Source organism: Leucoraja erinacea, chromosome 2 (assembly GCF_028641065.1).
Source record: "Leucoraja erinacea ecotype New England chromosome 2, Leri_hhj_1, whole genome shotgun sequence".
In the NCBI taxonomy this organism is placed as follows: domain Eukaryota; kingdom Metazoa; phylum Chordata; class Chondrichthyes; order Rajiformes; family Rajidae; genus Leucoraja; species Leucoraja erinaceus.
The window spans coordinates 111,628,968-111,642,314 of NC_073378.1; the positions used below are offsets into that span (position 1 = coordinate 111,628,968).

Sequence of the window (13,347 nt, forward strand, 5' to 3'; positions counted from 1 at the left end):
TGTTTCCTCATCTCCGTTCTAAATGACTTACCCCTTATTCTTAAACTGTGGCCCCTGGTTCTGGACTCCCCCAACATCGGGAACATGTTTCCTGCCTCTAGTGTGTCCAAACCCTTAACAATCTTATATGTTTCAATAAGATCCCCTCACATCCTTCTAAACTCCAGAGTGTACAAGCCCAGCCACTCCATTCTCTCAGCATATGACAGTCCCGCCATCCCTGGAATTAAACTCAAACCCTCTAATTCAGGCAACATCCGGGTGAATTTTTTCTGCCCCCTCTCAAGCTTAATTATATATTTTATGTATTGTAGCAACTAGAAAAGCACACAATACTCCGTGTACAGCCTGATCAACATATTGTTTAACTGCATATCCCAACTGATGATGTCAAATGATGTCCCAATTCTTGTAATCACTCTGGTATATGAAGGCAGGCAGACCCATACACTTCTTTGGCACTCTGCCTACTTATGCATCTCTCCCTTTTATGGATGTAAACCATACAGCTAAGAAACTAAAAATAGAAGCAGCTGTTTAAATTAGCACCTGCCATTGTAGCTAATTCTCTGTCTCTGGGCATTTATTTCACCTGATACCTATTTTCCATGTATACCAAATATTTTACATTATAATCATGTACATGCCCATTAACAGAACATCCACAGCCCTCAGGATAGAAACTGCCAAGGATTTAGAACAGTGAGCAAAGTGTTTCTCCTCATCTCAATCATATTTTAAGAACCAGCCTTGCGGCTCAGCTTAAAAGCAGCAGGCAATTTAAGGAGAGTAGCACATCAATTATTATGCTAAATTGCAGGCTATTGAATCCCACTGTTGCACACAGTCCTGCAAGGGCTACAGACCATCTTAACACCAGCCTGGATTTGTTCATGCCCAATGAAAAATAATCACGACTGACATTTATGAGGTATGTGGTGAGGAGTTTCTGAGTGGAGTGAATGGGTTTTTTTAAATTCCAGATATCTTGTTGAATTTAGATGCAATCCAAATTGTTTCCCTTTTGTGTGTTTTTTTTTTGTCAAGAATTCGCAGATATTAAAAGTGTTTCTGGTTATTCAACAGTCTAAATAGCAATAGAAGACTCTGATTGATGATAATCCCTCACAACCTAACACATTTGGGAACATTTCATGAAACCCAATTGTATTGTAGCTACAGTTGAATCAATGTTACCACATTTTTAGATTGTGAATTAAATCTAAGGCTATAAAGATAGTTGACCTATTCATTGAGGATTCACAAAACTCACCGAGTTCTAGGAAGGGAGTGACTCTACAGTTCAATGATGAAGGAAGACAAATAGCAGATAAATATATGTCTGTTAGCTTAATATCTGTTGGTAAGATACTGGAGTCTATTATCAAGGAAAAAATTGCTTGGAATGTATAACTACATTAAAAACCCTATATAAATGTTGCTATGTATGGAAGTCTAGGAAATGCACCTTTTGATAATGGTATTCAGACCCAACTGGCAGATCATTCTTAACATATTGTATACTTGAAATCCTATTTTTAATATACAATAAATTATTTACCCAATGTGTACTATGTTCATTGGTAAACATTTAATCTTTTTTATAGAGGTTCCTGTGACTGTCACCATTCCTCTCACTAACATTACTGCAACAGATGGGGAATCTGTCAAGCTAGAATGTGAATTTTCCAGTGAATGCATTAATGTTAAGTGGTTAAAAAATGATCAACCCATTGAAATAAGCAGCAAGAATGATATAATTTCTGGAGGAACAAAACACTATTTGGTTATTCACAATTGCAGTGCTGAGGATGAAGGGAGATATACCTGTATGGTGTCCTCAGCAACAAAAACATCTGCTGAAGTCATTTTGGATGGTAAATAACAATTTAGTTCTGTTTCTCGCTCATACAGTACTAACATTTTTCAATTATTTTCACCCTGAAGCTTTTCAAAATCTTTTTTCGGGAATGTCATGAAAGTATACTATATAACATGTACTGAAGTAGCTGGTACGCTGATATAGTCAGTGTTATAGAGACAGACCCTTCAAGACATTGTCTGTGCTGGTCATCCAGTGCCTATCTTTACTAATCCAATTTTCCAACATTCCTGTGCTTTCAAAGTCGACTCAGTTCAGGGTTCATCTAAATACTTTGTAAAATGTTGTTGGAGTATCTCATAACCCCCAACAGGTGATGATATGTAAGGTAATATCTAATATTCTGGAAAGAAGTTCTGGAAGCCAGTCCGGCCAACAAAATTCTGAGCATTTAGCTGAGTTTTCTGTGGCTGATCAGTTAAGCAATGTCTGCTTTGTAGGCACAGAGAATATGTTCTATTCCCATGGAACCTAAGTGAAAAACTTCATTTATTATTACAATGTAACATCTTTACTATTCACATTTTTCTTCCCTTGTAGCCAGCCACCATGGAGTCAGCATTTTAAGTTTTTAGCTCAGTTGCCCAGGTCCTACTTATAACTGACTGCTGGCATTTACTTATTTAAATGGAAACTGGTCTGGGTTTATGCGCGTGCTTTGTCAAATATGAAAGTCGTGAATGTAATGACAGGCTTGCAATTCTAAACGTGTCCCTTTGATCTGACACAAACAGCAGTGAAGCTCCATCTTGATGTGACATGCCTAATCTTGTGCCGGACTAGCAAATGCATCCAATTAAACCAAAATAATTAAAAACAAAACAATTGATTATTGAATAATTAATTCATTCATTCAATTAAAAATAAATAATTGAAATAAAAGCTCTCTTTAAGAAAACAATGTTCCTTATGTTTTAAATATTTTGGTTTAATTGAATGTTTTTAGCTCTTTATATTTTAGATGTTTTTATATTTATCTTAATTTTTTTTTAAAGTATTCATTTTTAAAACTGTTTTAATTTTTTTTTTAAAACCCTTAAAGCTTTGAGATGGTTCAAGTGGGGTGGAGATTTGCTGGCTGTCAAAACTTTCAGAACCATGCCTGGGTTTCAGCAACTAAGTTACAGAGAAAGGTTGAACAAGTTAGGGCTTTATTCTTTGGAGCGCAGAAGGTTAAGGGGGGACTTGATAGAGGTCTTTAAAATGATGAGTGGGATAGACAGAGTTGACGTGGATAAGCTTTTCCCACTGAGAGTAGGGAAGATTCAAACAAGGGGACATGACTTGAGAATTAAGGGACAGAAGTTTAGGGGTAACATGAGGGGAAACTTCTTTACTCAGAGAGTGGTGGCTGTGTGGAATGAGCTTCCAGTGAAGGTGGTGGAGGCAGGTTCGTTTTTATCATTTAAAAATAAATTGGATAGTTATATGGATGGGAAAGGTATGGAGGGTTATGGTCTGAACGCAGGTGTATGGGACTAGGGGAGAATACGTGTTCGGCATGGACTAGAAGGGTCGAGATGGCCTGTTTCCATGCTGTAATTGTTATATGGTTATTTTAGTGCAAAGACTAAAATATCTTAGAATATGGAGCATACGCACTAGAATGGTTCATTGGTCCATGATGTCTGTGCTGACCATGCTGCAATTTAAACTGCACATCCATCTGCACGTGGTCTATATCTCTTAATTCCCTGCCTCTTCATGTAGCTGTCTAAATGCTTCTGAAATATTGCTTCTGAAAAAATTCTTAAGGGGTTGGAAAAATTCTTAAGAGGTTCGACAGGCTAGATGCAGGAAGATTGTTCCCGATGTTGGGGAAGTCCAGGACAAGGGGTCACAGCTTAAGGATAAGGGGGAAATCCTTTAGGACCAAGTTGAGAAAAACATTTTTCACACAGAGAGTGGTGAATCTGTGGAATTCTCTGCCACAGAAGGTAGTTGAGGCCAGTTCATTGGCTATATTTAAGAGGGAGTTAGATGTGGCCCTTGTGGCTAAAGGGGTCAGGGGGTATGGAGAGAAGGCAGGTACGGGATACTGAGTTGGATGATCTGCCATGATCATATTGAATGGTGGTGCAGGCTCGAAGGGCCGAATGGCCTACTCCGGCACCTATTTTCTATGTTTCTATACCTGCTTCCACCATTTACCCTGGAAGCTCCTGGCACGTTCCAGGCATCTACCACTCTCTGTGTAAAATAAAACTTGCCAGGTAAATCTATTTTACTTGTTTATACGCAGCACCCCATCTTTACCACTCTTGCCATTTTCTGGGAGGTATAGACTTTCTGTATACTTTCCTCTTTCATTTGAACTCCCAAAGTTCAACACTTTGTACATACCAGCACTGACCTTGGCAGAATACCACCTGTCATATAATTATTAACGTAATTGACTTCTTATTATCTCTGCAGATAGAATAAAGCCTGTTCCAGACCAAGATTGGGAAAGTCTACAGGAGTCTGATAAAATTACTGTTGAACTAGCAGATGGGGAAGTTTCTCCCAAACCAAGCTTGCCTCCTGAAGCAGCACAGGAAGGTGATTTGCATCTTCTATGGGAAGCCTTGGCGAAGAAACGAAGAATGAGCCGTGAACCAACTCTTGATTCTATCTGTGAAGTACCAGAAGACGATGACAAGGCTCTGAAACAACGGCTGCAGAAAGGTTTGGAAATTGAAGATTTATCCACAGATGACATGTCCAAAGCATGTGATTCTTGTACAAGTTCTGATGAAGAATCAAGATCTGGTACTCCATCCCTTGTTCATTACTTGAAAACAGCAGGGAAATCAACCGTAACAATAGCTGGAAAAGCACAAACAATTTCCACAAGCAAATTCTTTAAACACTGGGAATCTACAAGCACTGAGCCAGAGAAATTACCAGATGAACCCATGTTGGAACTAGACCCGTCTCTTGCTGAAGCTGCTACAAAAATCCAGGCAGCATTTAAAGGTTATAAAGCCAGGAAAGATCTGAAAGAGCAAGGCACACCTGTGTTTGGAGACGTTTTTAAACCACAGGCTACTATGCTAGGCCAAACTGTCCACCTTGAGTGTGTGGCTCTGAGTAAATCCGAAGTCAAGGTTCGATGGCTCAAAGATGGAGAAGAGATTGTTGATGGAAGACATTATCATATTGATAATTACAGTGATGGAACTTGCTCCTTAATTATTACAGGCATGGAAGAAAAAGACTCTGGAACTTATACTTGCGATGCTTCCAACAAATTTGGCACAACTTCTCACAGTGGAAAAGTTACAGTTGCAAGTGATGCAAAGAAAACAGTTCAGAAACTCAAACGAGGCATTGGTGTAAAGTACAGCACTGACAGTGAGCCAGAAAGTTCTTCAGGAAGTGAAGTTGATGATGCTTTCCGCAGAGCAGGTAAACGGCTTCACAGACTTTTGCATTCAAAACTTTCTTTTGAAATTTCTGATGTGGATGAAGAATTTTTTTTTAGTGCTGATGAAGGAGATGCAGAAATCTTGGACAAACAGACCTACCATGAGGATGAAAATTACATTTATATTAAGTTTAATACCTTGACTGAGGCAGAAATGGCTGCAGCCAGATTTAAGGAAATATTTATCGGTCAGGGAATTACTGTTCACATTGATATTTGCCAGGATAATAGTAGGGTTGAAATACGGATTAAGAAGGTTTCGCGACCCCTTGGTGCATTTGGAGAAGACCATATTCCCACACTAGAGGGACTACGAATTGAATCTGGTACGTTTGTCACTGCTGTTTCTTATGTTTATTTCACAGTCTTCATATGTTATTTTGCATTAGAAAAGCCCAGCGTATAATCTTAACTTGTACAGGCGGCCCCTGTCTTATGGGAAGGGTAAAGAAATGATCCGTATCACGATTTTCTGTAATGTATAGCTACCTAATCTACACGTGTCAAGAAACATAAGTTGAAAAGAAAATACATATTTTGCTGATTGTTTACTTTTTTTCACACGTTCAACGAGTTCAAATTGTATTCTGTAGCACAGATTTTTGGGTAAAGATTAACCTGAACGGTGTTAATATAGGAGTTGCCTTTACTAAAAATTAAGATATCACTGGGAAAAAATAGATATCACTGGGAAAAAATAGTTACAGTAAATATTGCCCATTTTATAATCTATCTATTTTTAAATTTATATATGAAATAAGCAAAAAAGCAGAAAAATAAAGGTTCAGTTTCTATGTTCTATGGTCTGTGCAAAATATATGGATACAAGAAGATGGATATGTATTCACTCACGGTTTGTGAGTCTTTCAAAATAATTATGAATCCTAGAGACCTGGAAACAAGCTTTCAGCCCATCATGCTGAACAAAATACACTTCTAAGCTGGTCCCACTTGCCTGTATTTGATCCATATCTCTCCATATTCTAACTATGTGACAGCCCAGATATCTGTTAAATTTCATTATTGCGCCTGCCTCAACCACTTCCTTTGGTAGTTTGTTCCAATTACCCACCGCCTTTTTTTGAAAAAAAATGTCCTTTAGGTTCCTCCAAATCTTTCTCCTCTCTTCTTGAACCCATACCCTCTAGTTCTGGTTTCCATAACCCTGCAAACAAGGATGTGACCTTTCACCCGATCAATGCCCTCATAATTGTATGCACCTCTGCAGGATCCCTCGGTCTCCTATACTTCAAGGAATAAAGTCCTAACCTGCCCAACCTCTTCCTATAACTCTGTCCCAAGTCCTGGCAACATCCCTGTGAAAATTTCCAGTTTAACGGCATCTTTCCTGTGGCTGGGTGACTAACACGGAACACAATCCCCCAAATGTGGCCTCATCAATGTCCTGTACATCTGCAACATATCATTTTCACTTCTATGTCCAATAACTTTCCTGGTGAAGGCCAGCATGCCAAAAGCCATTTCACCACCCTATGATGCCACTTTCAGGGAATTATGTACTTGTACTCCTTGGTCCCTCTTTTGTATAAGACCCAGTAGGGTGCTCACTCTGAAAGTCCTACTGTACTTCCTGGAATGCAACACCTCTGAGTGCACTTATCTGAATTAAACTTAATTTGCCACTTTTGACACACTTGCACAGCTGTTCAAGAACCTGTTGTAATTATTGATAACCTTCTTCATTATCGATTATATCATCTATTTTAGTGTGTATGCAAAATTACTGGGTATTACCCTGTATTACCTTGTATATTTTACCTTGTATATTTTCATCCAAAATCGTTAAAATAGATGACATAACAACAATAGGTCCAGCACTGTCCCTTGAAGAACACCACTAGTCATGGGTCTCCACTCCAAAAAGTAACCATTGTCACTCATTAATTCTTACTATCAAGATCATGGATAGCTGATCTTTCATTTCAATTCCACTTTCCTGGCATTTCTCCATTGTATCTGATTTTTTGGTTCCCAAAGATGAGTCAAACACAGCTTGATGAGACAATTTCAGAAATTTACGACCTCCTGCATAAACACTTTATCTCAGGTGGGAATTATTTGCTCATTATCTTTAAAATATAATCCCATTTTTAAAAATCGTCCTCAGGTGGAAGCAGGCTCTTAGGATATATACCTTGTCAGTCTTTTTTTTTAATTACCTAATGACATTCCCTTTCATTCTTCCAAACTCCAGTTTGTTTACATTGATTTTGCTCAATAAATGATTGTAAAATATCAAAAACAATGATGTAAGGAGGATCTTTGTAAAATTGTCATTAAATGAAATGCACAGAAAAACATAGACTACATTTAGGTGAATGCGTCTTAAAAATTCAATGGTTATAGATATTTTTTGTCAGCCTTTGGTGCCTTTCCTGGAAAGTACACATGTGATATTAATACATTATTTATTTTGCTGCTTTCCTTTTCCACATAAAGCACCTCATGTTGTCTCTGAGCTCCAGAACCAGGATGTTCAAGAAGGCTATCCTGTTAGTTTTGATTGTATGGTAATTGGATGTCCACCACCCTGTGGTTCAATGGTTTAAGGATGGAAAGCTGATTGAGGAGAATGACCACTACATGATCAATGAAGATCAGGATGGGTGTCACCAACTTATTTTAACATCAGTAGTTCTGAGTGATATGGGAGTATATAGATGTGTGGCAGAAAACTACATTGGCGTTGCATCAACAAAGGCTGAACTAAGAGTCGATGGTAAGTATGAAGATTACAATAAAGTAAGAATAAATGATGCAAGTACATGAAATTCCATTTGAAATCATTCAAATGTACATTTTTTTTAAATTTGACATCTTAGCTTATTTGTTTTAATTATTTAGAATTAGGCCACTATCCATATTATTTAACTGAGGCATATTAATATGAAAATTAATGTTAATGCCATTTGCTTGAAACAATTCCACATTTGCCATGCAAACTTTTAATGGTTATTGTAATTTGACTTACACTGAGTAACCTTTTTTATTTTAAATATGCAATGTAATGCTAAAATATAGGCTATGTAAGTTTTTCATCCAAACATTCAAAAAAAGCTGAATTCCTGATGTGAAAGGTATTGTCAGCAACATAACAGACTGGAATAATTAAAGCAAAAAGAGTGAATCAAGAGAGGATTAGGGAGAGGTAAAAAATTGCAACAATGATAATCTGGAAAATAGATAGCAAGGGGCTGTATAGATATTTAAAAAGAAAAACAATTCTCAGAAATAGTGGGAGCCAACATGCCCAGAGAGAATGAAAAGATGAAAAAAAATTGCATTAAATTTAAAAATATAATGGGACTGAAAGTCGATACATTTTCAGAATTTAATGGCTTACATTATTTTCAGGTGACAATGAAGACAGTTCATTACACTGGTTGTCCAGTGTAATGAAAAAGCATTCAATTTGGAACATTTCCTATAGAATGGAAGGTATCAAATGTAACACAATTGTTTAAGAAAGGAGCAGGAGAGTAAATGGGTAACTTTTGACATTAGCCTAATACCAATCGCAAGGGAGCTCTTGAAATCTATTATGAAGGAAGTAATATCAAGGCACTTAAAAAATAATAATATTATTTAGAAATCATGTTCAACAAATCTATTAAAACAAATTGATATTGTAACTGGTGGAAGTGCCAAGGAGGATGTGACGTTTATATTTGAATAAATATAATGAAAACCTTAAATACCTAATTTTGCTTTTTTAAGAAGTGGTGGCTAGCTATTTGTTTACCATAGTATTCATTTATTATTTCAGTTATCAGTTCAGACTATGATACAGCAGAAGCCACTGAAACATCTTCCTATGTCAGTGCACAAGCTTCTCTCACGCGGTTAGTATTGCATGGCTATTTACAGATTCTTACCAGAATACGACATTCATCACCTGGACAGTTCACAAGTCAGACTGCGATCGGCTAGTAATTTATTTAAATAAAAACTAAGGCCAAACAAGGGAAAAGGCAAAACAAGGGCATTTAACTCAACTAATCAGATTTTTCTGCAATATGCAATTATGTTGCCACGATCCCACTGGTCTCCCAAATGTCCACTCGTACATACGGATTGCACATAAAAAAGGTGTCTATAATATGGGGAGGAACTGTAATACATGGCATGCTATTATTACTACATCTAATGGACTCAAAGATTGTAATCGAATATAGTTTAATAGAAGCTATAACATCTTTTTGTTATTCTGAAGCCTTTCAAAGTTTATATTTTCCATGCTGTAGTCTAAAATGATAGAAGTACTGTGCTGTAGTCTAAAATAATAGAATTTTAGTTTTAGTTCCTTGAACAAAAATTGTAATAATTGCTTTATTTTATATGTCAGTGAGCAGAATTTGGAGGGTATGGAATCACAGGCTGAAGAAGAACAGCTACCTCAGATTGTAGACGAACTTCATGATACCTTTGTTACCGTTGGAGCTCCAATAATAACATTGCAAATTAAAGTTAAAGGTATGAATAATTATCATAAAATAATTACTTTGGAGATTTTCAATGTCTGTTGGAATCAGAATACATATTTACATGGGTATCTCTCAACTTATGAAGATCAACTTGTGAATAAATTAACTGAGCAGAAGTATTGAATGTTGTTCATGGAGACGAGAAACTCATCACCATTGACATGTTTCTTTATTCTCTGATATCAGTAGCAGAGAAAATGCCTAAATGTATTAATGAGAATTTGGGAAATAGTGAATAATGAACTAGAAAATAATGATAGGATTGGCCAGAAACATAGTGGCAGTTCGCCCACAGCCCGAGCTGTGCCCCCTCATCCGCAACCCGGGTTCCTCTGGAGTTGGAACGGGGCTGGGCTAGAGTTGCTGCTGGCTGTGAGTCTCCGGGATCTCCGTGCTTGCAGTCGGTGTCCCGTTGGTCCTGACGTCTCCAGCCACCGCCTGGACAGGAGCTGAGACTGTGAACTGTACCGCCCTTGCCCCCTCCCTCTGCAACTGCAAACAACCCCACTCTCCTGCTCACCTGCAAGGGCGGTACAGTTCCCAGTCTCAGCTCCTGTACAGGGGGGTGGCCCGAAACGTCAAAGCCCGAGCAGCGCCCCCTCATCTGCAACCCCAAGAACAAGACGTACCTTGCACACCATCAGCTTCTGTCCCTACGGGAAGCGTGTTCCTCTGGAGCTGGAACGGGGCTGGGCTGCTGCTGGTTGTGGGTCTCTGGGATCTCCATGCTTGCAGTGGGTGACTGGCACTGACCTGCTGGCATCGCCGACGTGAAGACAGTGCAAAGCCCCCGCGCCAGTGCAATGGGCGGGGAACTGGAGAGGGGAGGGAAGGGGTCACAGGGGTGTAGGTGGGGTGAAACTGAAGGGAGCGACAATCTGCTGCTGCCTGCCAGCTGAGTTAAAACGTTCCCACGCAAGACTCACGATACACTGTGTATCGTGAGTCTACCGTGGGAACTTTTTAACTCAGCGGGCAGGCAGCAGCAGATTGTCAATTATTAACCCTCCCGCGCAATATACCCTCACCTCTTTTATGAATGGGGATTTAGTTCCCCTTTCTTCGAGGACCGACCGGAGGTTCCGCTGTCACCTCTGCGGGCCACCCTCGGTAAACTATCTTCAAGGACTGAAAAAATGTCCGCTATTCGGACCTTTTCGTTATTTGGATCTTCGGATAAAAGGTTGTGCACCTGTACTATGTTCAGTTCTGGGCATGGGGTGGGAGATTGCAACCTTCACGTGGTCCGCCCTGTTTTAACAAATGCAATCAACCTGGCGTGCACAATCAAGTAAGATCAAATAGAACAAGTTGTCCTACAACTTTAGGCTGTGCATGCCATACGCCAAGTTCTGGGCACCATGTTACAGGAATGATGTTGTCAAGTTGGAAAGGATACAGAGAAGATGTACGAGGATGTTGCCAGGACTGAGCTATAGGGAGAGGTTGAGCAGACTGGGAATCTATTCCTTGGAGCGCAGGATGATGAGGGGTGATCTTATAGAGGAGTATGAAAAAAATGAGGAACGCATTGGGTAGTCTTTTACCCCGAGTTGAGAACCAGAGGACTATTGCAATGTCTAAGCAACAATTAGACAGGGACATGGATAGGACAGGTTTGGAGGAATATGGGCCAAATGCAGGCAGGTGGAGCATGTGTTGATGGGACATTTTGGTCGGTGTGGGCAAGTTGGGCTGCAGGGCTAGTTTCCACACTCTATGACTCTCTCTCCTTGGATCCCATGCAATCTAACCTACCAGAACAGCCTACCACGTGGAACGTCAAATACTTTGTTGAAATCCTTATATACACCACCTACAGCTCTGTCTTCGTCAACCTTTTTTTGTCACATCCTCAAACAATCAATCAGATTCGTGAGACACAGCCTCCCACATACAAAACCTTGCTGACTATCCCTAATCACTGTTTAGACATGTGTATGATGAAAGGTTACAGGGAAATAAATGGTGAAATTAGATTGAGGGAATTGCTCTGAGAGCTAACATAGACTTGACGAGTCAAATGGCCTCCTCCTAAGTAGTAAGGATATATGCTAATATACTTGTGATAAAGGTAGAGTAGCAGTTTTGTTGTAGTGTGATTAAGGAGACTGGACCTATACTGTTTTGAGTTAGAAGAATGGGAATTGATTTCATTGCATCATTCAAAATTAATAAGGGAATCAACAGGGTAAGGAGGGGTTTGGACCAGGGTCACTGTTCCAAAAATGAGGGATTGGTCACAAAATTCTGAATACACCTTTTTTACTCCCAGACTTTGGAATTGACTATCCAACATCACTGTGGAGGTTGAGTCATTGGGTCTATTCAATAAATTAATAAATGCGCAGGGATAGAGGTTATTGCAGGAAAATGGCATTGAGATAAAAGATCAGCCATGATCTTACTGAATTGCAGAACAGTATGGGTATTTGAACAACCTATTTCTGCAGCTCTTTCTGAATGATTGGGGATTTATTTATAACGGTTGGGCTAGCTATTATTTGGGTAGGGGCACGATCATTTAACTAGTAATACAATAGGTCAATTTTCAACCCTATTTAATAACTGCAGTGGATCAGATCCACGTTGATCATTGAAATAAATTAATATGACATCTGTTTCGTGTCTCATTTAAATCAGGATCTCCAAAATTGTAGCACTCCCTTAGATTTTGTTCTAGAAGTATATCTGCAGTACGATCTATCAAAAGCTGATTTTAGTATTCATAAAAAGAACTAGTCAGTATAAGTAAGAAGTACAGGCGTTTATGTCTAAGTAAGATTATAGGAATGAGATAGAATGGTTTATGTCCAAAAGTAAAGCCTGGATGGGTTAAGTGTTTCTATGTTGTCCCTGATTTTTTTTAAATAATGTTTTTTCATTCTTTTTAGGATACCCGATCCCTCGTGTATATTGGTTTCAAAATGGAATACCTTTGCGTGCTACAGATGAAATTCTGATGATTGATGAGAAAGGAGATCATTCACTGGAAATTCTCAATGTTACAAAAGAGACTGGTGGTGAATATGCAGCATACATCAGCAATTCAGCAGGCTCAGCCTACACATCTGCTATTGTACATGTTCAAAGTAAGCAGAATGCTTTCAGATTCAGTTTTGTGTTTCTGGTGAAATATGTGAGGCTACAATTCATAACCTGCTTTTACTAGAAGTTCAAATATTGGGCACCTTCTATCAACATTTAAAATCGAATTTGGTTTGAATTGTATTACAACAGTGGGCTGTTTCTACTCTTTTTAAATACCAAGTGTTACTCTGTTAGCAAGGATAATCATATCTTGAATAGACACACTTAACAGTCAGCTTGGCTTTGTCCTTGGCAGGTCATGTATTACTAACTTGATTGTATTGTTTGAGAAGGTAACCAAAGCGATAAGGGTAGGGCAATGTATATTTTCTGCGATGATTTTGGAAAGGTATTTGATAAAGTCCCTCATGGTAAACTGACCCAGAAAATTAAGATGCCTGTGATCCACAGTAACAGTTTGGAATCTGAACTGCTTATCCATAGAAGACAGTGAGGATGGC

At 38.8% G+C, this 13,347-nt stretch overlaps 1 protein-coding gene across 1 annotated transcript in view; it reads left to right on the top strand.

The window, feature by feature from the left end:
- The window catches only part of LOC129706003 (obscurin-like), a 395,075-nt gene that overhangs the window by 253,126 nt on the left and 128,602 nt on the right, over positions 1–13,347 (top strand). The window contains 7 exon segments of the mRNA XM_055649977.1: positions 1,608–1,877; positions 4,298–5,617; positions 7,752–7,837; positions 7,839–8,031; positions 9,079–9,154; positions 9,658–9,785; positions 12,691–12,912. Of these exon segments, the coding sequence (XP_055505952.1) occupies positions 1,608–1,877; positions 4,298–5,617; positions 7,752–7,837; positions 7,839–8,031; positions 9,079–9,154; positions 9,658–9,785; positions 12,691–12,912 (2,295 nt within the window).